This window comes from Euwallacea similis, chromosome 9 (genome assembly GCF_039881205.1).
Source record: "Euwallacea similis isolate ESF13 chromosome 9, ESF131.1, whole genome shotgun sequence".
Classification (NCBI taxonomy): Eukaryota; Metazoa; Arthropoda; class Insecta; order Coleoptera; family Curculionidae; genus Euwallacea; species Euwallacea similis.
The window spans coordinates 5521458-5547440 of record NC_089617.1 but is presented as its reverse complement, the minus strand read 5'-3'; the positions used below and the strand labels follow the sequence as shown (position 1 = coordinate 5547440).

Genomic DNA, 25983 nt, shown 5'->3' with positions numbered 1-25983 from the left:
TGAATCTCCTGCTGCTTTTAAGATTCCCACACTGGCTCTAATAATGTTGGACATGTGTTGGTGCAACAGAAATAGTGCTGGATTCGTATACACATTTTATTAACTTCTAAAAGCTCTAAAGCAAATTAAATTAATCCCTAAATAATCAGCACGTGGCTGCTTACAGCACCATGAATTTTCTAAAAGAACCATTAATTAAATACCCTAAAAATTGTAATATCTTAATGGAAAGCCCTAAAAGCCATACTGAATCCCTCAGTAAAGAAACTGCGGATTCAAACGAACACGCAGCATCTTTCTGTATAAACACCATTAACCAATCAAAAACACACTTCAAATATTAAGTAAGAAAGTCGATTCATCAATGGTCCCAGCATTGTTAACGTCATTAATAGTCAATATCACATTAATTAAGTGCAATTTTCCATTGCAATGTCCGTTGATGTTCCTCGCAGCTCGCTATTCAAAGTTTTCAAAAGAGGATGTTTTCCGCATCCGCACTTATTGCTAAAATCATCCAAATCCAGAGCCCAAATCATTCCTCCTCCCAGGCCCAAAGACTTAATTAACTGCGACTGTATGGAAATTCAACAATTAATCTCATCATGTATTAAAACATATCACTGACCTTTCTCTTAACTTCGGCTATGTCATCGTAAGACACCCACTGATTATTCATATAGGCATAAGGACCAATTCGCCCTAGAGGGTCTCTTTTGACTGTCCAACTTCTGGTATTAACTCTTTCACAAACCTTCAACCAAAGCAAATGACCATGCAAAAATTCATCAATTTAATGACTGATTTCAGAAATACCCTAAGTCACAAATAACAAGTTTTGAGATAATAACAAAAAACTAAATTGGATTTCTAAACTCTGTTTTCTTCATCGCTCCTGTTTAAACGACGCAAAGGGTTTCCGCGGACTTGTTACAAATTTGATCATCGTTTTGAACGACTTCAAATGTCGCAGTGATTCGTGCAATTAGGTTTTGCTCTGTTTTCACTGGTATTTCATAAACCAGAGACTTCACATGTTCCCACAGAAAGAAATCTAAAGGTGTTAGATCGGGTGACCTAGGAGGCTACGAAACTGAGCCACCTCTGCCAGTCCAATATTGTTGGAACTGACGAAGTTCAAGGACGACATTTTGAATAGTTACTGTAGTGTTATTTTGAACAGACAAATTAAAATAAAACGTATTAAAACTTGATAAAACATATTTTTGCACATAAATGTCTTAAAGCGTCATAAGGCCATAGTGCCTTAGGCAGACATTTGCGGACACGGGTTCTTATACTCAGATGTTTTCTATTGTTGCATTGAACAATCCTTAGAAGCCTGACCCCATAGTTCTGAAACACTCTATATATCGTCATTCCGTGTCTAACTTAAATATGTCAAAAATGGACTTCAATTTCTGAAATCAGTGATTTAGTTGATATTACTGATTGTTACCTCATAAAATGCCAAAAATCCTCCAGCTCTAGTAGATTCTCCCGCTTCTCCTGGGCCATACGAGGGCTCATTGAGCCCGTGCTTGGAACTATCGGCCAAGCTGAAAGACTGACCATAGAGAGGCACTCCCATTACCAACTTCTTCGGAGCAGCGCCCTTTTCGATCCAGTAATGAATTGAGAAATTCTAAGAATCAAATGAAATCATCTCAGCTCTGCGCAGTTAGACTGGTTCTTACAGCATTAAAATAGTCATATACGTCGTCTGGATAGTAGTAGAGCGGGGCCACATGTCCTGTTTGCTTGTCCCAGTGGCCGTGGAAGTCATAAGTCATAATGGCGATCCAGTCGAAATACTGGCTGAGGGTTGGAACGTCATATCCAGCGTCTATGACAGCTTTGCTTGGAGATACGGCTGCAGATAATAGAAGTCCTCTAGGCTTAAAAGCAGCGCTGAGCTCTCGTACAAGGGAGGCGAAGCCTTGTTTGTCCGAATCAGGGCCTTTGTTACAATCAACCTGGAAGCGTTGAGATCAAAAGTAAAGGCCACAATTCCTCCGTGAGGATGTAACTTCCTGTCTAATCCGCTTTCTCATAGCCTACCTGCCAACATTTAGGGTACTCCCAGTCCAGATCTAGCCCATCAAAGCCCCACTTTTCGATGAATCCGATGACGTTAGCGATAAATTTTGCCCTGGCTTCTGGATCATTGACAAGCCTGGAATATTTATCACCGAGAGAATCATTCCACCCTCCAATGGCAATCAACACCTTAACGCCCTTCGATTTGAAAGCGACGACTTTCGTGTAGAATTCTGAAAAACCATAACTCTGTGAAATACGGTTCGGCCAATGCATATCGTTCTCGGACCGTTGTCAATATCTGCCCATGAGTCATGGGGTTTTATGGTTAAGGTGCTCGAGTCCAAGACTGCAAATCCATAATTGATGTGAGTGCACAAGGAGGGGTCGATGTCTGAGGGTAAATATTTGCCGTCCCCTTGCCTGAAACACCCCTGTTAGTGCAGAGTTAAACACATGCATGCAGTATACTTACCTATACCAAGCCCAGTTAGTAAAATAGCAAACCACCTTATATTCCCCAGAATATTCTGGATATATTTGCGTGCTAGATGGAATCGAGGGAGCAAAACTGGTGCTTGAAGCTACGGCAAGAACAGTAGTTTCCTCTGTATCCAGGGGTTTTTCAGGGGTAGTACTATCTGGGTGGCAAGGAGTGTTCTCCGGCCAGTCGCAATTATGATTACTCCAGAACAGGCCGCTAGGGCAGGACTGCAATGTGTATTGGCCTAAAATAGCATACATCACATGTAGTACCATTTATTATCTGATCGGTTCCTCATCACCTTGATTGCACAAATAATACTGATTGCAGTTTTTAGAGTCCGGCAAAAAGGCATTTCCATGGCATGGCATGGACGTAGGAGGTTTGATCGTGGGTTTCTGGGATACCGAAGCCGTTGTTGTCCAATTTGGAGGTTTCTGCGTGCTGGAAATTGGTTTTGCAGGAGGTTTTTCTTGGCCTGAAAGTAACATTCTATTAAAGAATTTCCTGTTTGTTCGAGTAATTTTATAGGCATTCCATGTGCCTCATACCTTTGCCCAAAACACACTTCGGGTCAGGGACAGCGTAACCCCTAAGCACCCTATTGATGGTTCTCAACAGAGGATATTCTTCACAGCCACATTCATTCTTGAAGTCGTCCAGATCCAAAGCCCATACCATGCCGCCCCCCAGCCCCATTGCTTTAATGTATTCCGATTTGTGCCTGATCATCCCTATATCGTCGAAGGAGACCCACTGGTCTCTTAAGTAGGCGTAGGGGCCTATTCTGCCCTGTCTATCTCTAACTATCTTCCATTCTTTTTTGATGATGTTTGTACAAATCTTCAACAATAGCAAGTCAAAACTCAGTTTAATTCAAGTGCCTAATTATGAGGTACCTCGTAATAAGCCAAGAACCCTCTAGCGCGAGTATCTTCTCCAGCTTCTCCTCCTCCGTAAGTCGGAGCATTTAGACCATTGTCCTTATTGTCGGCCAAAGAAAATGATTGCCCATACAGGGGCATTCCCATGACAATTTTTTTTCTGCTGGCGCCTTGTTTGATCCAGTAATTTATGGTAAAATTCTGTAAATTAGACGTGAAGACTTGCTGCTAAATAGATATCTCAGAAACTACAGTATTAAATGTGGCGTCAATGTCATCTGGATGAGTGTACATAGGAGCCACATGCCCAGTGATTTTGTCCCATTGGCCATGGTAGTCGTAAGTCATCACAGCAATCCAGCTGAGATATGTAGACAGAACTTTTACATCGTAACCTGCATCGATCACCCGTTTGCTAGGGGACACTGCGGCTGAAAGAAGCCAGCCTTTAGGCTTGAAGGCTTGATAAAGCTCTTTTACAAGTTCTGCAAAAGCGGGCTTGTCCGTAACCGGACCTTTGTTGCAGTCGACCTGAAATAAAGCATTGTTACCTCTGAGGGTACTACAAATTTTGCGACCAGTTTACCTGCCAGCACTTCGGGTACTCCCAGTCTAAATCCAAACCATCAAAGTTGTTCGCCTCTATGAAGTCCACAACATGCGCAATAAATTTCCTCCTTGCTGCAGGGTTGTTCACCAATCTAGAATATTTATCTCCCGCCGAATCGTTCCATCCACCGATAGCTATCAGCACCTTAATACCTTTAGTTTTCAGCTTAGTCACCTTCTCATAAAATTCTGGAAACCAGGTCAACGAGCTATGATTTAATAAATTGAAGATCAGGCTTACTATTGTCAAAATCCGCCCAGGTATCATGAGGTTTAATGATGAGCTCATCCCCGTTTAACACGGCAAATCCATAGATGATGTGTGTGCACAAGTCGGGATCAATATTTGAGGGCAAATACTTGCCCCGTCCTTGCCGGTACCAAGCCCAATTGGTGAAGTAGCACACCACTTTGAATTCACTGTTGGTGTCTACAATTGGGTGGGCTGTAGTTTGTGGCCCTGAATTGGCTGCTTGGTCGATGGTGGAGGCTTGGTGAGTTGGCGGGTTCCACTCTTCATCTACTGCCTCAACAGGCTCTATTTCCCCTGGTGGCGTCTCGTCGCTGTTATCGATTTCTGGAATTGGCTGTGGCTGACCGGTGCCTGTAAAGCGGTTCTTCAATGAATATACTACTTATCATAAAAATTGCAACACCTAGAAATAATGTGCGTATTTTAATGAAACTTTGTAAATACATTGACAACACTGTATAAAATAAATATTGTAACTTGTGAGTGAACCTCTCTCCAGAAAGACTTTAAAATTCGAATAATGTGAATAACCATCCTGTGAATTTACACCTCAGAAACTTGACTGGGTATGCTTCTAAGCAAATGGTCAATTTTTTCTGGAGGAAGTGTATTCCAGGTAACTTGAATTGCATTTTGTAACTCTCTTAAAAAACGTCATGGGTTCTCAGTACAGTGACTCTTCTTCCTGTCATGTCCCATACGTGTTCAATGGAGGAAAGATCAGGAGAGCGTGGAGGCCAAGGAAGCACATTAATATTGCGACCTTGTAGATGAGCCATAATTATACGAGGAATATGTGGCCGTGCATTGCCTTGTTGGAAAAACACGTTTCCAATACATTAAATGTATGGTGTAGCTATTGGTTCTAACACTTCCTGTGTGTAATGCACGACGTTATACAAGATGTTAATTTAAAAACGGACCACCAGAAATATCTCTTAATTGGGAGGAAAATTTTAAATAATAAAAAAAACTGTATTTGGCTAGTTAGGGGGAAGTTGTCATTTGACATTAGAGGTAATTGTATCAGTCACCCTCACACCCCCCTGCTATCCTCACTTTGATATTTCAAATGGCACCCCTTATCGAGTGGCACATTATTGCAAGCGGAATTCAATTTGCTATGTAACTGTACCAAGAAAACTGAAATCGGTTAATGGAGGCGGAAGTTAGAAGGAAAAATGTGTCCTAATGCAAATAGCTTATTGAGGTACAATAATTCATTTTATTAAAAGCTCAAAATATAAGCCGTTATCAGCGAAGCAATAATAAAGTTCGTTTTCAAATTCTTTACGAACATTGGTCGAAGTTTGTCCAGTAATACTTTTACATTCCGGAAAATTCTATTTATCAATTCTTGAATACTTTCAAGTGAAGTTTTTACTTTTTAAATAACCCATTAGGAAAAAGTCTAGTTGACTGAGATCTGGAGATTATGCTGGCCATTCTAATGAACCTTCTCTGTCAATCCACTTTTCCAGAAATCGTTTAATGAGCCATTTTTGAACTACTAAGGCATAGTGAGGAGGGTCTTCTATCTTATTGGGAATGCATATTGTGTTCATTAAGTTCCTAGGTACCATTCTCATCAATTTGATTTTCCAGAAATTGGATGAGAAGAGGGTCTATCGTATTTTGTAAAAGGTTCAGATACAGTTCACTAATTAAATTTTCTTCCAAAAAAAAATGACCTAATAAATTCGTTTTTATAAGTTTCTTCCCAAGCGTTGACTTTTTAATTGATGTAATTTTCTCATTTTTAAGTTATATTGAAAATATTGTTTGTTTTACTAACTTCTAAACACAGTTAAAAAAATGTATCAACTTAAAAATCATCCTGTAAATTGGAGCTTAAGAAATTGAGGAATCACATTTGCTTAAAGCTCGCACTGTTTAAAGCTCATAGAATCGATAGTTAATAGATTAGTGTGCTTTTCCGGACACCCTGTATATTTAATGATACCTTCATCAGCAAGCACGTTTCTAATGGTGGTGAGTAAGGGATGCCGCCCTCCTCCGCATCTGTTCTTGAAGTCGTCGAGGTCAAGGGCCCAAATCATGCCTCCTCCAAGGTCCATTCTTCTGATATATTCAGATTTTATTCTGATCATTTCTTTGTCATCAAATGACACCTAATGTGTAAATTTATAGAAACCATTTGCAGGTAATCACAAAATCTTACCCATTGGTTACCCTGATAGGCGTAGGGCCCCATTCTTCTCTTGGGATCTTGCACGACCTTCCATCCCTTATTTTGAATATTATCACATATTTCGTAGTAAGCCAAAAATCCTGCAGCTCTCGTAAATTCGCCAGCTTCTCCCGGTCCTGGAGCTGGGGCATTTAGCCCATTTTCTGTGGCATTTTCCAACCTAAATGCCTGACCATACAGTGGCATACCCATAACGATATTCCTTCTTGGGATACCCTCGGAAATCCAGTAATGAATCGAGAAGTTCTGAAATTTGTTAAATTTTCAACGGAAAGGTTCCAGGCTGTGCGATCTTACCGAATTAAACCAGGCCACTTCGTCCTTGGGGTGATAGAATAATGGGGCTACATGTCCAGTTTGCTTGTCCCATTGACCGTGGAAGTCATAGGTCATAACAGCCACCCAATCAAGGTATTCGCCTAAGACGGGCACGTCATAGCCGGCATCGATTACGGTTTTGCTTGGGGAAACTGCAGATGACAGCAAATAGCCCTTAGGCCTGAAAGCTTCTTTTAGTTCTTTGACGAAGGCTGAGAAGGCTGCTTTATCGGAGTCAGGGCCTTTTTTGCAGTCAACCTAAATGTTTCCCTTTAAAGATGGTTCGTGATGGTTCGAGACGGATAGAATTAACCTGCCAGCATTTGGGATACTCCCAATCCAAGTCCAATCCATCGAAACCCCATTTATCCAAGAACTTGACAATGTGCTCGATAAAGCGCCTTCTAGCCGAGGGATTGTTGACCAGCCTCGAGTATTTGTCTCCTTGGGAGTCATTCCAGCCTCCAATAGCAATGGATACTTTTACGCCCTTGGATTTGTAGCCGATCACTCTCTTGTAGAACTCTAGAAAATAAGAACCTGCCGAACATCCCCTGGAAATGCGAAGGCTACGTACGATTGTCAAAATCAGCCCAAGAATCATGGGCCTTGATGATTAAATTTGAGAAATCTAGAACCGCAAATCCATACACTATGTGAGTGCACAATTCCGGGTCTATGTCCTCGGGCAGGTATTTTCCGATGCCCTGCCGGTACCAAGCCCAATTGGTGAAGTAGCAAACTATTTTGAAATAGTCGGATTTTGGTTTAAGGGGCTCCGAAAGGGGGGGCTGTTCTGAGGTAGGGGGTATTGGAGGATGCCACTCCCAAGGGTTCTCTCCTGGCTCGCTTGTGGTTGGCGGCTTCCATTCCCATTGAGTTGTAGACGCTGGTTTGGAGGTAGTTGGTGGAACGTATGGGAGATGTTCTGACCCATCGGCGGAGTTGTCTATTTCGTTTTGGGTGTCGTCGCAGTGAGAGCCCTTCGGCCAGTCGCAGATATTCATCTCCTTTTAATGGCAATTTATTAAAACTTCAAAATTGAGACACCGAGGACTTACGCTGTTCCAATACAGGCCAGGCCCGCAATGAAACACCTCGAACTTCCCCCACAGGCACTGCATATACTGACCACAATCCCCTGGGAATGGGGCAAAGGCATTTCGCTGACAGCTGGAATAGGGCTGAGGTCCTAAATGCACAAAAATAATAAAACTCGAAACTCCTTGTGGAATTCAGCTTCTTACTGGAGGCAGCCAAGGCATGCATCGCGGTGAACTTATCAGCGAGCCTTCTTCTATCTGCACACTGCACTTTGAATTTCCAGTCACACATTCCTCTATTTGGGTCCCAATTGAGGCCTGGGGCACAGTTTTGGGCCACCAAATGGCCGTTCAAACAAACGTAGAACAGATTGCACTGTTCGTGTGGGTAATATGCACCGTCCATGCATGATGATGAATCCAAGTCTGGGATCGAAGACAGGGGAGTGGTTGGAGATGCAATTTCGTAGTAATTGCTGAAGGTTGGTGTGACAGGCTTCCGGGTGCTTGTAAGGGACGAATAAGCTGTAAATTTGTAAAAGGTCTTGGGTGAGAGACGCCTAAGAGGTTTCAGGTGCAAAGTGTTCCGGAAGACGCTAGTTGGTCAAAGGGATACTTACACAAATCTTTGCATTTCGCGGAGCTTGGCCAGTCGCATATGTGCTGATCCTTATTCCAGTGTAGTCCTCCAGCACAGTGCTGTTTCTTCAGTTCGCCTCCGACGCACCTATGTTAAGGACAAACATTTTCAGAGTGATGGAATCTCATTTTTATAAGCAGCTGGCTAAGCGACAGGGAATATAGTTTTTAGGGCATATTCATATGGATAGAGAGGCTTGCACCAATCTCGGTGCAGATAACATCGATATATTGGATATATATTGGAACGAAATATAGAGCCTAAAAATGAAAAAATATACGGGGTGTTCCATTTAAAATATCGGAGATGTTAGTACTTTCTGACAGAACCGGCAACGTTGCATTACTAAAAATATTTTAAGTTGATAGAGCAAGTTCATTTGTCTACTTATGCAAATTTTCAGAAAGATCGTGATATCAGTCTTCCGGAAATGTCTAACCTACCATCGACCGTGAATCACCCGGTATAAAGACTTTTATCAGTTCGTGTCTACAAGGTGATTCATTAACAATGGGACAACCAACAGCCGGAAATACTACACGTCAATTGGTGACGATTGGAGAAAATGTGTCTTATCCGAAAGTCGATACTTTCGAATATACAGGGTGCCCCAAAATTAATCCAACCTTAACGGCATAATCCACGTGAAAAAATAATATCAAATTGGTAAATAAATGGTATAATAATAAATGAGTAATAAATGGTGTCCGTAGAAATAGGACCACTTCAAAAATTTTAATTTTTTATTTGTGTCAATACAGAGTTAAAAAAATTATAGCAAAAAAATTAGAACATATCTAATAATAAATAAAACAATCTACAAAAACATAATTTACCGAAAAATGAATAAAACTTTTCAATAGAAACAATGAAAACAAAATAATTATGTGGTCATAAAAATAGGGCGTTGAAACATTATTAAAAAAACATAACTAGCAACCGAACAAACGACCAGTAATAATCTAACGCCTAAAATTTGATTGCTTCTCCCTTTAGGCCCTTCACGCCCCATCTGTTTGTTTATTAGTTATTTGAATGCATCAAAATTCTTCGAAATGATTAAGTAGGCGTACCTTCCAATCGTTATTCTGTTGGATGGAAATGGAAATTTTCTAAAATTGATCATAAATGGCGCCTTCTATTAACAACGCGGAAATTGCAAAACGCATCTTATTCGTCACCTAAAAAAACAAAGATTTACACATTTCCAAATATCTAACCGAAATATTTTCAAATTAGTGACAAAAAAATGAATTTATTTTAACTTTCAACACCCTGTATATATTTGAAACTATCAACTTTCGGATAAAGCACATTTTCTCCAATCGCCACCATTTAACGTGTATCATCTCCAATTTTCAGTTGGCCCATTATTGATGAATCACCTTGTATAAAACTGGTAAAAAATTCTAAGTATCGACACTAAACATTTCTCCTGGAAGTTTGCAAAAGTCTGAATCGGGCTAAACTCCTGAGGATGGCTTTCAAATGCCCAAAACAAGGGAAAGATGTAAGAAGCCTAATTCTATCTCTACTATTCCTATCACATCTACCAACAGAAAAATAGACTAGCATTGGAGGAAACAATAGCTAGTGATGATACACACAGTAAAAAAACAGCAACTAAGCCAACGATAAAAACAACAACGACAAGGATACAACAACACCATTTCTCCTCACATTCAACATCAGTACAACCACTGCCACCACGAAAGTTCAGTGTCCCCTCAAATGGGAGTAACTTAATCCAATCAACAAGGATGTTATCTTCCTTTCCTAGGAAGGAAGTTTTAATGCGCTTATAACTTATGTATTCCAAAAATGGAGATGGGAACATTATCTTCCTTTCCTGGGAAGTTCTGATGCCCCTGTAAGTTATGTACTTAAGTAAATCGGAATGGATATGGGGATATTACCCCTTTTTTCTTTCCTTGATTTTTCCTGGGAACTCTGGGAATGGAACCAAGAGCATTTCAAAATTTTCTCCATTAACAAATTTGAGGCTAAAACGCACTTGGCACGTTTCCTTTTGCCTGTTTTTCGGGTTCCGCGAAACCCCAAATCCTCACCTATAAAACGAATTACAATTGTTGGTATCCCCCAAGTACTCTCCTGGTTCGCAGCTCTTTATAGGTGTCTCGCCCTCAGGCCTAACAACCGCAGGAGGAGGTACCAACGGATCTTCTGTTGATGTACTAGGCTTCATCGTTGTGGTTGTTGTGGTTCTGTGAAGAAAAAAAATGCAGAAGATAAGACGAATTTGAACCTAAATCATTACTTTGTTGTAGATGGTCTGTTAGCTTCCCACCAAGGAGTAGTCTGCGGTTTCTTAGTAGTCGTACTAGTGCTCCACCAAGTGGACTGCGTGGTCCACCACGCAGAAGTAGTTGATTTAGTAGTTTCAGGTGTCCACCATGCAGACACGGTTGGTTTACTAGCATCAGGTGTCCACCACACTGATACAGCTGTAGGCTTTGCTGTTGTCGATTTTGTTGTTGTCCACCAATTAGACGTGGTAGTCCTCTTCGTAGTCCATTGCGTATGATGATGATTATGTTCAGATGTTGCAGACCCTTTTAAATGTCAATTAGGAACCACCAAACCACTGTGATATATTTTACCAGAATCGACACCAGTAGTGGTTTCAGGAGGTGCTGGGGTTGAAGGTGACGGAGGTTTAGTGCAATCTCCACGTGGAGGACTAGCCGAGATTCGCCCCAAAGCTTCATTCAGGCTGTGAAGAAGGGGAAAACTTCCGGTGCAACATTTATTATTGAAATCATCCAGGTCAATAGTCCAAGCGACAGCTCCAGCAAATCCAGCTGTTCTGATGTAATTTGCCTGCAAACGAAGTGGCATTAACAACTCTCTACACAGATATGCTTTATAAACAGACCTTTTCCTTAATAGACTCAATATCCTCATAACCGACCCACTGGTCCTTCAAATAAGCATAAGGGCCCGAACCGAACGCGCCTGCATTGTGCACCCAATTTTGGTTTTTTATTTTATCACAAATTTCGTAATAAGCCAACATTCCTGGTTGCTTGGTATATTTTCCAGGTTGTCCTGGACCACTGGATGGGGTTTCCTCTGCATGCGAATTTGTTTTGGCGAGAGTGAAACTTTGACCATAGAACGGGACCCCTACGAGGAGTTTTTGTCGCGGAGCCCCTTTGGCGACCAGATATTCCATGGTAAAGTTCTATAATTCTTTATGAGCAGGAAGAAAATTGTAATCTGTAAGCAAAAGACTTACAATGCTGTATTGGGGGTGTTTACTGGACGGTTGGCTATACAGGGGACTGACATGCCCAGTTTGGCCTTCCCAAGCTCCGTGGTAATCGTAGGACATCACTGAGATGAAATCTAACGCTTGGCCTACAGCAGGCAAATCATAGGCAACATCAATCACCTCTTTGTAACCCGACACTGAGGCAGCCAATATCAACGAAGGGCTCTGTTTCGCAAACTCACTTTGCAGCTCCTAGTACAAAAAAAAAATGTTCTAGAGCCTGAGCAGTGATCAGAGATTTACCTGCAAAAGTTTAGTGAAGTTGGGTTTATCAGACGCTGGCCCCTTCTTGCAGTTGCTTTGCCAGCAAATAGGGTAATTCCAGTCGAAATGGAGGCCACTGAACCCATGTCTTCTCAGGAAGCTCACGGTGCCCACTACAAACCTCCTACGTGCAGACCCATCACTGACGAGTCGTGAGTATTTTTCGCCTGCCGAGTCTGTCCATCCTCCGAGGGAAAGAAGCACTTTGGAGTCTTTTAGGGAAGTAATTCGCTCATAGAGGTCTGGAATCGCGATAAGTTTGGAATTTCTTAAACTGCATAAAGTGTGAAGCGTTCTTACTGTTGTCCAAGTCAGCCCAGGAATCGAATTCCTTTAAAAGCAAAGTTTCAGGATCCAGGCTGGAAAATGCGTATATGATGTGAGTGCAAAGACGCTGATCAACGTGTTCTGGTACGAATTTCCCCTCAGCCTTTCGGTAGAAGGCCCAATTGGTGACGTAACATACTACCTGAAGAGAAAGAACCCTCATGAATACCAAGTTCTTATCATAGATACTTTCGCTGCGTACTTTGACCTCGTCATTTCTGAGAGACTCCCTATACACCTCCTCATTGACACTCTTAAGCCTTTGAGGAGTATAAACCATTTCTCCAGGTTTGCACTTATCGGTCTGCATCGGAGTGCACTTAGCAGTAGCCGGGTCAAACATTAAATTATTCCCGCATGAAAGATGGTAGCTGAGGGAGTTTTTGCAGATATAATAAGCAGCGCAGTTTTTAGGATCGCTGTAATAGCCCTCAGATTCACATTTCCCGTAGGGTTTAACTGGAGATTGGGGGTCCGTTATTAGGGAGGGGGATGTTCCTAAAATGCGTTTGAGCTGGAGAGTTGCTGAGTGATTCAATAGATGGAATACCTTTAAGGTTTCTATTGATAGAGCTTAGGAGGGGCCATCTATCTCCACAAAGCCCTTTAAAGTCGTCCAGGTCAACTGCCCATGCGGAAACCCCACCAAGATTGTGCTTCTTTACGTAGGAGATCTAAGGGGAAAACGCAGACTCAGATAAGCAGGATGTCTCCAGAAGAGTTATTATCAAGAACTTGCAAATGGTGGCGGATTTGTGTTTAACGGATCTGCACAATGCATTTGATTGGGTCGCAAGTATTTTGCTACAATTCGCCTCTGATATTTTAACGCCCGTTGAGTAATGATGGACAAGAGCTAATGACATGCTAATCATTTTCTAACTGATTTATTACCTTCCTGTGGACCTCATGGCAGCCTGGTCAAAATTGCAACAAAATGCGTGATTTGCGAACAAACTAAATGTCTTTTTTCTATATGGAAAACATGCTTTCATTCAACTATAGAAGGAGATAAAAGAGTTAATGAATTTCCTCTCTGAGAGGACGAATCACCTTCATACTCCGTTCATTCGCTATTCAACAAAACTTAACCGCAGCCCTATAAAAAGCGTTCCAGACAAAATGTCCATTCCTACCTTCTTTCTAATGCTCCCCTCATCATCGTACCCCACCCACTGATCTCCGCTGACAATATAGGGAGAACCATCGGAATCTTCCCCTTGGAACCAACCCTCATTCACTACCATATCGCATATCTCAAAATAGGCCAAAAATCCAGGCCTCTGGGTATAGTATCCCTCACGACCTAAACCTTTCGTAGGAGCACCTATTCCAGTGTTATTGGAGTACTGCAAGGTAAATGAGCGCCCGAAAAATGGAATTCCTAGGATCAGTTTGTCGCTGGATAAACCATTTTTGAGCCAGAATTTAACTGCATAATCCTGGAAGAATTGTGATATCGCAAATTTTTTTATTTGCCATTGAACAGATTCATACAGCGTTGAGGAAGATATCCAGTCCCTCATCGGTAGGTCTAGCGTTTAAGCTAGCGTGATGGTCAGCCACAGCTTCTCTCTCCTTGTGGAAGTCGTAGGTTTGGATGTTAACAAAATCTAGAATGTCATTTAGCCTGGACGGGTAGTACCCATCTTCTATGTGAAATCTCGAAGCTGGCGCTGCAAGAGCCACCAGGAGACCAGATTTCTTAAACACCTCGGAAAGTTCCTCCAATAGAAGTTGAAAGTGCTCTTTCTCGTAGTTTTGACTGTTTTCCTCCATGGCTACAATTCATCAATTACAGAACGTGAAACATTTACATGTGTATGCGATCGATTGAAACATGATATCAGACTTGGAGTCTATTAAGTACTTCCAGTTCGGCTCATTTTCAGTCGATCACATACAAGGTAGGTGAGGGCGTAGGACAAATTGCGGAAAAACGAGTTTTAAGAAAGATCTTGAAGCCCTCTACCATCAACGTCCTGCTGCAGCTTGGAGAACACAATCACATGGGAACATACACCACTCATCAATAATTTCCCAGAACCTTTTCCATTTGATCAACCTCGCAACTCTTGCAGTTTCCAAGATTTAAATCAATTTTTCCACAATAAAATTCTACGCATATGCATGTTAAGGAATTTTGTCCAATTTGAAGTACCTGGATACTCCCAGTGGATTTCTATACCATCGAAACCATAGAGCTTTACGACACTAAAAGCGCTGCGAATAAAATCTCTCCTCCTGTTAGCACTGGAAATCATCCTAGAAAACCTATTGGAAGTCCCATCCCTTGGGCCTCCTACTGATAGAAGGACCTTCAGGGACCTGTTGAATCGCTTCAGAGCAATGATCGACTTGTATCCTCCTATAAATTGGTTTGTGTAGAAATCAATGGTGGTTTATTACGTGCTACATGCCTTGAATGATATCATATTCCTCGTCGTTTGAAACCACACTAAAGTGCTCCGGATCTAAAGAAGCAAAAGCGTAAATGATATGAGTGCACAACCTTGGTTCCATGTCTTCGGCCGTGAATTTGAGAGGTTCTCTCCTATAAACTGCAGCTGCTTGAAAGTAGCAGACCACCTTCTTTTCTTCAGTTGGATTAAGGACGACTAAAGGAACGACTTAAAGAACTTCAATTGAAAATGTGTGACTCAGTACCGTAATTTAAATTTCGGCCCTGATGGAACCCAAGCGGCGTTGGTCTCAGCTGCTGGTAGCCACTGGAGACTCTATAAGGGGCGATGACGTTCCGATATTGAGTCGCTGGGGTATACGCTAAAGGAGCTGGCTGAAGGAATAAGTGAAAGGATTGGTAGGCCCAACTGTTTTGAGTGTTTGGATGCAGCGGTTGCTGCAATTGGAATTTCTTCTGGGAGTACGGTTGGTCTCGGTATTTTTCTGGTAATGGCCGTTTTTCAACAGCGTCTCTCAAAGGAAGCCTTTTGCTGGTCTCACTGCTACAAAATTTAATGCACGTTATGCCACATTAAGGAAAATATTGAGTCACACATGTATTAGCCTTATCGCTCATCTAGTTCTCCCAATACGAATATTTCAACACTGCACTCCTCTCTTATTAAAGTGTCTTAACTCTAAACTTACACTTCAAGTACCCTCTCAACAGCAGCTCTCAATGGCAAGCTTTTACTGCCGTAAGGTTCCAGAACCATGTACGACGACTTCATGCTGACGGCTTCTGGAATGTGTTCCACAGCGTTTCTTCTAAATGTGGGTGCGTCAAGGGGCGGGATATGTTGGTTTCTTTTAAAACTATTGGAGGCATGTCGCTGAACTTGAGCTTCTGAAGTGAAGGATACGAGGAGGAGGAGGAGACACACCTAGATCAAACAACTTTAAAATTTTTGTAGACTGCTAGTGCAGGGCAACTCTTCGTCTTCTGCAACGCGGCTACGTCATATCTGAAATTCGACGTTTCAATTTTCGACAACCATCATCAACTTTGTTTTTTCTTATAGGCGCCATCTTAAATTTTCACATTTTTTAATTAATATTTTTTCATGATTACAATGATGCGATCCAGACCTACTTCCACATCTGTTTCTCTAGCTCAGGGATCTCGGTAACCATAAAAGATACGAGATCGGTTGAATTAGGGCCATTTTGTGCAATTTGGAGTTCAAGAAAATGCTGTTTGAAAATTAAAAATATTCCAGTGACTTTGGGAATTATCACGGTACTGTTGCAACAAAATTCCCATTTTCTCTTTAACGTGATATTCAGTGATGAGTGTAAATCTAGCAACTCAGGTATGTCCAATCGTTACAACGAACATGTGTGGTCCACTGAAAATCCACAAGAACACTAAGGATGTCGACTACAAACACCTTTGAGGCTAAAGATGTGGACCTATAGGGGCCGGCAGATGGGTATTTCCATCCCTCAAGAACTTACCTTACGTTTACATCGATAACAACATTTTCCTCAATAGCTTGAATAAACTTTGGTTCCAACAAAGTAGTGCTCCACCACACGCCGCCAGGAGAGTGGCTGATTATTTGTCTGAAATATTTCCCGCTAGATTCATTTAAAACAATGGAGATATGCGTTGGCCGGCACGTTCACCAAATATTACCCTATTAGATTATTATTTATGGGAGCCTAGCAAAGGCTTCATTTATTAATCTGTAATGAGCCGCGAAAATCGTTAAGATCAACAGAACTTTAAGGTCCAAAATAAGAAGTAGGGACGTTTTAAGATCAATGCAGAATTGAAAAAAAAAACGCAGAGAGCGGGGCTTCAAAGTCCAGGGTGCGCGCCCTTCGATCGCCTCTTTTAATATTTTTTGTTTACTTGTTCTTATTTTTTTATTTCCATGGAACTCTTGACTGTAATCAGAAAAGGAACTATATTGATGAACTGAAAATCCTAGATGTCAAGAAACAACAAAGTTAATGATGCTTGTGGAAAATCCAAACGTCGGATTTCAAATATGACATCGCGCTATTCAAGAGGAAAAGTTGCTCCGATGAAGAGTAAATTACTTTGAGCAACGCACCTTCATACAGGGTGGCTGTTTTAAAACGAAACACGCGCAGTTCTTAACAGCTAAAAGAATTTATTTAAAAAACGCTCGGACAGGTAAAACTTATTTTTGAGAAGGAAACATTTCAGGCTAATTCGGATTCCCCTATCTGCAACCCCTTAAGCAGGAGACTGGTTATCTCGAAAATTTTAAATGGAAAAGGGGGTCGAGTGACACCCCATTTTGAAGGTAATTTAATGTCGTTTATAATCCCTGTGTGTCAAATCTCTGCTGTCAATAGAATCAAGATGGCGGTTTCCCAAACATGCGCAGATTAAGTTATTTATGTTCATTTATTTTACCTGTTGTACTTTACTACGGTAAATTGAATGGCATTTTTTGTACCTTGTTTTTATTACGCTAAAAAAAGGATTTTTTCTAAGTACTAGAAAAACATGACTATTGATTTTTTTATTATTGATTGGAAAATATAACTTCGACACATTTTAGTATTAATAATATCGTCGAAAAAAGAGGGATATTATTTCGCTGCGTTCTAAATTTTAAGTGGTACTTAATAAAATTGAAAGGAAAGTAACAATTATGGAATACTCAATTGCTGAAAGGGTGCGAATAATTTAATTTTTTTTTTGAAAAATCAATATACTACAATAATAAAACCTCAAATCTTCAATCAATTATATCAAGACCACCATTCGTCATGCGAATTCAAAATACGTTTTGCAGTTAGTGCAAAAATTTCGAAAAACTTGGTCGGCAGGTAACAAAAAGTTGAAAACGCGGTAGTAAATGACATTACTGAGGTGGTGATTTTGGGACAAGTCTTTCAATACCCTGCATTAAGTACAAGAAAGTTACCGTTAGGCGGTACGTGGTGTCAAGCGTAAGAGCATTCGAGGAATTTTAAAAAAATAAAAATTACATCCATATATCATACATCTAGTGTAAAAGCTTAATAAAGATGATTTTGACAAAAAAACAGATCAGAACAGGTTCTAAATGATCAACAGTTTCTTTTTAATGTATCAAACGAATGATCTTTCTTCTTGAACGGTATTGTGAATCGGCACCACTCTGTTTCTCTCTTAACTTGTTACTGGTCTGATGATAATCCTGCAATTATTCACAAAGTACATACATAATATCCGCAAAAATTGAACGTTGGGGCGGGAATATTAAGTGACTGTCTGATAGGTCCATATTTTTAACCTGAAAATTTGACAGGGGAAATGTATCTTTAGTTATTGGAAAACGTTATTTATCCGGCATTAATAGAGATAATTGGAAACGATAACTAATGCATGGAAAACAATTTAATATTACAGCAAGACAGTGCAGCACTTCATTATGCACTGACTGTTCGTCAGTATTTAGATCAAATATTTTCTGGGCAATGGATTGGCAGAAGAGGGCCCATGAAGTGGCCTCCGCGTTCTCCAGACTTAAGTTCATTAGACTTTTTTTTATCACTTAAAAATCAAATTACCGAAAAACGAAATATGAGTGGTAGGAGTACTTAGCGATGGAATAGTTTAATACACTAAGTATTTCAGGTTTATTGAATCATTTAAACATTTAATAAATATATTTGGCAAAATTGGGCACTTATTTCTAGACAAAAAAGAAATTCGAAATCGGACACTTATTTCCGAACGATGGGAGTAGTAACTTTACTTTTACTTACAAAATGTACAACACAATTTCTATTTTTGCGTTATAATCTAATTAAAGTTAAGTAAAATTGTCGTAAATTGTTAAATGCATTTTTATTGAGCATGCGTAAAGACCACTGTTTTCTACTATATTATTTAACTTTGGCCCGAAAATTTTTTGTTGCCGTAGTAAAGTTAAACAGGTAAAATAACTGAACATAAATAACTTAATTAGCGCATCTTTGGGAAGCCGCTATCTTGATTGCGTTGACAGTAGAGACTTGACTCTAAGGGGTTATAAAGTACATTAAATTATCTTCAGAATGAGGTATCACTCGATCCCTTTTCCATTGAAGATTTTTGAGATGAACACTTTCCCGCTTAAGAGGTTGCAAATAGGAAAGTTCGAATTAGCCTAAAATATTTCTCCCTCAAAAATAAATTTATTTTACGTGTCCGAGCGTTTTTCCATAAATTCTATTAGCTGTTTAGAACTGAGCGTGTTTCACTTTCAAACGGTCGCCCTGTACATAGAGAGCCAAAAGTCCCGCATAAACTTGTTAAAAATTAAGGGAAATATTTTTCATGAAAATGCTGGAACAGTGAAATATTGTTTTTAGTTATCTATTTTTTGATGTAACTGACTTGTATACAGGGTTACCCTGTTACCTGTATTTCCTACATGAGTAGATAAATTTATTTTTTCATTTTTTTTCTTATGGAACCCCGTGTATAGTATGACGTTTTTGAGTTATATGGCAAATTCTAAACATATTGTATGTAGCATACTCAGGTCTAAATTTAATAATTGTTGAAATATTTGCACACTATGGCAATTAGAGTGGCCTGCTATATCGCCTGACCTCACCCATATAGACTTTTTTATGACGTTATCCGAAACAGGGCGTATTTAAATAAGCCCAACAATATAGAAGAGTTAAAAAATAAAATTACTTGAAAAGTTCAACAAATACCTCCTCAAATAACAGGAAAAGTTCTTGAGGATTTTGAATTGCGGCTTGCTCACTGCCAGGTTAGTTCAGGATAGGGTTAGCTCAACGGGCACAGTTACATTACATTATAGTAGTTTATGCTGTTATTTTGTAAGTAATAATAGTTCTATCGTAATTTCTTTTTTTGTAATTTTTTTCGAAAACTGTTGAATTTAGACATGGGTGAGTTACATGAATATATTCAGAATTTTTCAAAGAACTCAAAAATGTCATAATATATACGGGGTTTCATAAAAAAAAGTGAAACAGTACATTCATCTACTACATGGGTAACTCCGTGTACAAGTCTGTTACGTCGAAAAATGCACAACTCAAAGCAATATTTGACGTGTTTCAGCATTTTCATGAAAAATATTTCCTTCAATTTTTAACGAATTTATGCGAGACTTTTGGACTTCTAAAGTAGTGCCAGAATAAGTCTCATCGTTAGCACTTACCACTCTACATGGCCTCCCCATCATGGAAAACAATTACTCTTCTATCTTATCAGCACATTATCTTCTTATCACAGAACATCAGTGTTGTTCACATCTACAGTCACCCTCTGAAAAATCCAAAACTATCTGAAATGCGTGCGAATCAAATACAAACCAAAAAATATCGAATGACGAACTTGGAACGTGAGTGCCACTGACCAACATTTTTTGAAGACTGAAGACGATTCAGAATATCAATTGGGTGCGTTAAGTCGTTAATTCTGCTAGATACGCCAACGAACTTGGCGACAACTCAAGGGAAGATAAGCAGACTAAAAAATGAGTCTTTGGTTTCGGCCCTTGTGTGCAAATTTGCGGCTATGTTTTCCTGCCAATGACTCACAGTCGCAGGAAATTGAGATTTGACTGTGAGTAAAGGTGGAGACGAGGCGGACAAGATAAGGAGGATGGGACGAGGCTTAGTACTTTGTTAGAAAAGTGACTAGATCTGGAGATAACGTATCGTTAGCGTGGCATTAAACTAACATAGACCGGCAGAACTCGCACTCGATATCTTGTTAACATACCAGATAACGCTAAGAGAATCAAAATGTTAATTTGTGAGGTAGGAGGGTGACGGGTTCAGCCAAGAGACTGAAATAAGAATAATTCATATTAACAATACATTGAACTGGTTTGAGATAAGTTCAGCATTCCGCAGAAATAAATGATATGTTAATGAGCAACATATTTTGGCGATTCATATTGTGTTAATTTCGGTTCAACGACACCAACATTCGATTGTCATAAAGACTTTCGAAGGGTCTATTATTAACTCATTAGCATCGTGGTTTATTGACGCCTTGATGTTTGATTTGAAATTAATAGCTCAATCTTGTCTTCGGATTTCAGGTGACTAATTAGTGGTTTGCGCTGCGTATGGCTGCGTAAGCGGGACAAGTTTTATCGCTACTCGACGGTTTTTATACCGATAAATCGACGAAGGAAAACGCGCTTGTTTCAGGTTAGTTCAGGTTAGTTCGGGGGCTCAGAAGTCAATCTTTAAGGCGGTTCCTAATGGGAGACAAGGGCGCCGTGCAATGAGTAGGTGTACTCAGTAGGGCTCTTGCCTTCGCCGCAATAGGCGAAGACGCGACGGCGAAGAGGGCCAGCACCACACCACCCAGTGGACAGAATACCAAGCCGGATGTCTGAGAAAGATTTCACGTCGTGAGAAAAAACAATCTAGTTTGGGGGTCAAAGACCGGAGAGAGAAACAGTTTGTAGGCCTATCCGTACCTCCACGTGGTGACTTCTGGATGCCTGCTCCCCTGAGTCCGGCTAACCAACCCCGGAGGAGGGTGAGAAAGATAGCAGACGTGGGAAGCAGAACGATGAATGTTCGATGGGAAACACTGGGGAGTGCCTGGTCTGTCGAAAGAACGACCTATTGCAACGTCAGATATGGGGGCAAACACGACAAGAAAGGCCATAGAAGATCATGTCGAAAAGACGAGGGGATCAAACACTCAAGGATGGCTATACACGTATGGATGTTACAAAAGAAGTATCTCAGCAGAAAACGCAAATATGCAGGAACAATTCCGTTGCTGAAGAAAAAACACCTCTTTCGAATGTCTACATCAGGATTGGTGACAACGCGATAGGATATCAGAAGAGTATAGACAAAGTGATTGGAAGAAGAAAGAGTGGCGTTGCCCCGGACGATGATAGTCCCAAAAGTACCCGATCTAACACTTAAAGAAAAAAAATTGGAAAATATTACATTATTTGTCAACATAGTCTCCTTTGAGAGTGACACACTTTTCCTAGAGATGTTCTATGGCTTTTATACCCTGTTTATAATAAGAAGCTTTAAATGTTTTAATGTAAGCATCAACCTCGGGCTCCACCTCTTCATTAGTGGCAAATTTCTTTCCACCAAGTCATTTTTTCGAATTAGAAAATAGAGAATAATCTGAGGGGGCTAAATCTGGCGAATAAAGTGGCTGAAAAAAAAGTTCCAAATCAAGTTAATTGATTTTAGCCATCGTGGTGACGGAAGTGTTGACTGATGCGCTGTTTTGATGAAACAAAATTTTTTTTGCCAAATGGGGTCGCTTTTTCCTAATCTCTTCGCTCAAGTGCTGCAATAAATTTGTATAATATTCTCTGTTAATTATTTTTTCTTGAGGGAAATATTCAATTAAAATTATCCCACCTCCATTCCAAAAAACTGACGCCATCACTTTTGTTACAGAAGGAACGGTTTTAGCCTTGTAGCAGCAATTAATTTTTATACCACACAAGCAACCAGTCACGGGGTGTTCGACAGATACCTGAAAACAATCAACAACAGAGAAAATAACAAAATGTTGGTATTGTGAACTTAGAGCTTTACTAAAGCACCTTTTTTTTTTATTGCCCAGGACATACTGACATAACATTTGTGGTACCGGAGAACCTTGAACTGCAACAAATAATGAAGAAAAAAAGAATTAGAAGGAGAGGAAGGAAAGACGTTGTTCGAAAACTAGAAATAGAGAAGGAGGAAGAGAAAGTGTAGATAGACAGTCGAACGAAACGTACAAACAAAAAAATAAAATTAAGTTACAACTCTCCTGCCCCCCTTTAAGTCATGGTAATCTGACCGTCTCTCCGAACGAAGAGAGAAAAAAGCTTTTAGTGGGGGTACTATTACCAGACTGAACAAAATCTTATTACCAATCATCTAACATGCGTAAAAGAGTATTTCCTTAACTTCTATATAAAAAAGGGAGGTTCAGCAGCATTAAAGGGCCTAGGCAGCAACATAAGAAACTCCTAAAAGCAAAACAGAATAAAATCATAATTTTCATAAGAGACATGACGCGTCCGCCACGAAATGGGACATAAAAATTGCATTGAGAATCAATATTCCTGATCTTCCCCAGGCGGATATATCGATCAAGGAGTTAACACGTTACGCAAATAGGGGTCAAGCAGTGACCATACTACTATAAAAAAAAACGTGTCAAACATCAATTCGCGAGGACCGAAATAACGTAGAGAGATAGTCGGAGAGAGAAAATAGGGAACACTCTATAGAAATAGTCTGAAATCAATTGTACCTGGAAGAATAGGAATGTAGCGACTGACAACGGAACAACAAGGCGTAAAACTCGCAAATGAGAAGAAACAATAGAAATAACTCCTCCTTTGAACTAATGATAATTCGGAGATTCTAGGGGGAAACACCAGTTGAAGTGAGGAAAGAGATTTTAGTGAGTAGACGTCACTCCCTATATCTGCGCGAATTCCATACTCCCAGACTGACTAAGATGTTACCATCACGAAAAAGAGCATTTCCCCAACCTCTATAATTTAAATCCATATATATAATAAATATATAATAATAAATAAAAAATCCATAAAAATTTGGGCAACTACTTCTTCTGCACCCCTGTAGAAGCGACACTTTCCGGCGTGTCTTGAAGTCGCAAAAGTTATTGTTTCAGGTAGGTCCAGGTTTTGCTCGCAATGCGAGAGAGAATGTTCCTTATTCCGCAACAGGGCTGTTCCTGCACAGATATTTCAAATTTATGCATTTGATATCATTAATATAGAAAAAATCGTAAATTTCATCTTAACATCTCAAAAACTGAAGGAGCTGTGAGGAAAAAAGATGACAGAAATTTAATACCCTGTTAAAAGAAATTCGGAAAAAATCAGGAATCCAATTTGCTGCCTTTTATTTTTGAAGAAAGAAAACAAGAACGCGTAGTTAACGAATTGACCTTTTTTTCAGGACACCCTATGTAACATTACTGTAATATTTTCAAAAGTTTTGGTGTCAAGCTCTCGGCACAGGAATCGACAAAATAACAAATATGTAACAAATTGCTCCAGAGCTTTACCTACATTGACCGGCTTCAGCCGAGTCAATAGTTGTGCAACTGTTGATATTTTTGCTGAATGATACGCTGCTCTTTAAACAGATTCAAATCGGAGCTGACGTCGGTTTTAGCCCAAATATTCCTTAATGAAGTGTAACATTATTTTTGGCCAGTTAAGTTAGAGTTTTGTGTAAACGAAACCCGTGACTAAACGTGTTTCATTTCGTAGCTAGTTATATAATAGGAGTACGTACCTCACTCCAGAGTTTAGTTAAAAAATGTGACTCAGTGGTAGCTGATTCTACAAATACTTAGCGAAACTTGAATATGTTAGAATTTATGCAATTTTTTTGTAATTTCCTTGTCCTACTGTGAAATAAGAAAAAATCTATGAATCTCGTTAGAAAATTCATTTTTGTGTAACTCGTGCGGAACTGAGGGACCTGGCACCGCTCACCTCGCAGAGTCCCACTCGTTACACAAACTATGGATTCCCTAAATTGTAACACAAATTCTGTTATTTGCCGTAAAATAAACGAAAAATAAAGTTCCTTGTTAAAGCTGACAGCAACAGAGCAGACATGGTTAATTAAAACAAGCAGGTACACTAACCTTCGACGCCGTCAAATATTACGAGACCCGTACAAATTGCACTTGCACACGCACATACCAAAACAAATCACCCGGTGGTACTGGAGGCAGTACCTTCAATGTCAGTGTCGCAGGAGCAAAATGCGTAAGAAGTCCCGAAGAGCGGCTCTTATACCAAAGAAGACGCTACAAAGTAGTTTTTTTGCTGCTGCGAGTGGATTGGTCTGCTTTACATATTAAACAGTACTCATCAAAACACAAAACTTGCTCCCCGAAAAGTCGCTTTTAAATACTTTTTTGCTCATTTTATACAGGATTCGGGCTGAATTTCACGAGGTGCATCTTTGAAATGGCAATGAATGGCCTTGAACTTCGGAAGACAAGTATCGGTTAATTTATTGATATTTTTATAACCGATAGGAACAAGAAGTGGTAGCATCGAACTCGATAGTCGATTATTTTAAGATTGACCGTGTAGGTGGACAATCCGAAGCGGATTGAATTGTTTGTGGTTGATGTTAACGTTGTAATTAACGTTAACGGGATTAGTGACAATGTTTTGTCGAATTCAAATCACGATTTAGAATGATTGTTGAAAAAACAAGCTCCTGTTGGGTAGAATATACAGTGTGTTTTTAAACTTTACCGTGGGATTTTATGTGTTAACGTTTTATTCCCATGTTAATATCTGTTCTACCCGGTGAACAATCCAAAATAGAACGAATTGCTTGTAGTTGGTGTCAATGCCGTAGTTAACATTAACGGGATTAGAGACGATGTATTGTTGAATTTAAGTCACACTTTAGCAAAAAAAACATTCCTGATGAACAGGATATACAGGGTGACCCAGCAGAAACTAGACACCCCGAATAACGTGCTTATTATGGAATTTATGAAAATTCGGTAGGACATGTTAATACACACCATTAAAAAACTTAAATAGGAAATAGGGTCAAGTGGTGTATTGTTCAGAAAGGTATTCAACAGCTTAAATAACGATGATTTATTTTGATGACTGTATTTGCTAAAGCGACCTTTTTTATTATTCACAGCACGAAAAAGTGAAATTAAAATATGCAACTAATTTTATTTTATGTATTATTCAAAATGACCACCATAAACTAATAAGAATAATACAGTCTATTTTGAAATTGTTCCCTAACATTTGAAAATACATCGGGGGTAAGAGGGTGATATTCTAACACAATTCATTGACATAAAACTTCAATGGATTCAGGTCTAGTCATAGAAATCTGAGATTTAAAATGCCCTCATATAAAAAAATCCATGGAGGCTAGGTCGGGAAACCTTGATGGCCATTCAAGAGGACCTCTTCTACCAATCCAGCGATCAGGAAAAATTATATTTATAAAGCAGCAAACTTCTACATAAAAACGAGAAGCTCCGTCTTGCTGAAATACTCGTACTAATTCACCTTCCGTAAGATCTTCATACCCTTCAAAAACTTCAGTTATAGGGAAAGCTTCTAGTAATAGTTGTAAATAACCTTCTCCAAATTTTATTGATACAAATACTGTCCAACAATGTGATTG

General features: G+C 39.8%; 2 protein-coding genes and 1 long non-coding RNA gene across 3 annotated transcripts in view; 1 reads left to right on the top strand and 2 right to left on the bottom strand.

Annotated features, from left to right (window-relative positions):
- LOC136411058 (uncharacterized) overlaps positions 1-25983 on the top strand; it is a 138450-nt gene that overhangs the window by 28701 nt on the left and 83766 nt on the right. The window lies entirely within an intron of this gene.
- Positions 293-18335, bottom strand: Cht10 (Chitinase 10). The gene is made up of 39 exons (XM_066393427.1): positions 18241-18335; positions 16291-16398; positions 16170-16245; positions 15481-15716; positions 15037-15335; positions 14790-14987; positions 14531-14737; positions 13867-14150; positions 13506-13811; positions 12920-13043; positions 12572-12867; positions 12343-12511; positions 12022-12284; positions 11743-11970; positions 11380-11688; positions 11105-11324; positions 10762-11056; positions 10553-10708; positions 8464-8570; positions 8048-8368; positions 7862-7992; positions 7378-7810; positions 7114-7325; positions 6780-7058; positions 6453-6728; positions 6234-6402; positions 4259-4621; positions 3995-4206; positions 3661-3939; positions 3424-3609; positions 3076-3367; positions 2826-3002; positions 2516-2768; positions 2330-2463; positions 2062-2273; positions 1698-1976; positions 1460-1645; positions 629-754; positions 293-575 (listed from the first exon to the last, which is right to left on the bottom strand). The coding sequence occupies exons 1-39, from the start codon at positions 18333-18335 to the stop codon at positions 411-413; spliced, it is 8661 nt and encodes a 2886-aa protein (XP_066249524.1). The 3' UTR covers positions 293-410.
- LOC136410860 (uncharacterized) lies at positions 15636-24590 on the bottom strand. The gene is made up of 3 exons (XR_010752291.1): positions 24452-24590; positions 19986-20092; positions 15636-15716 (listed from the first exon to the last, which is right to left on the bottom strand). It is a non-coding gene; the product is annotated as an uncharacterized lncRNA (long non-coding RNA).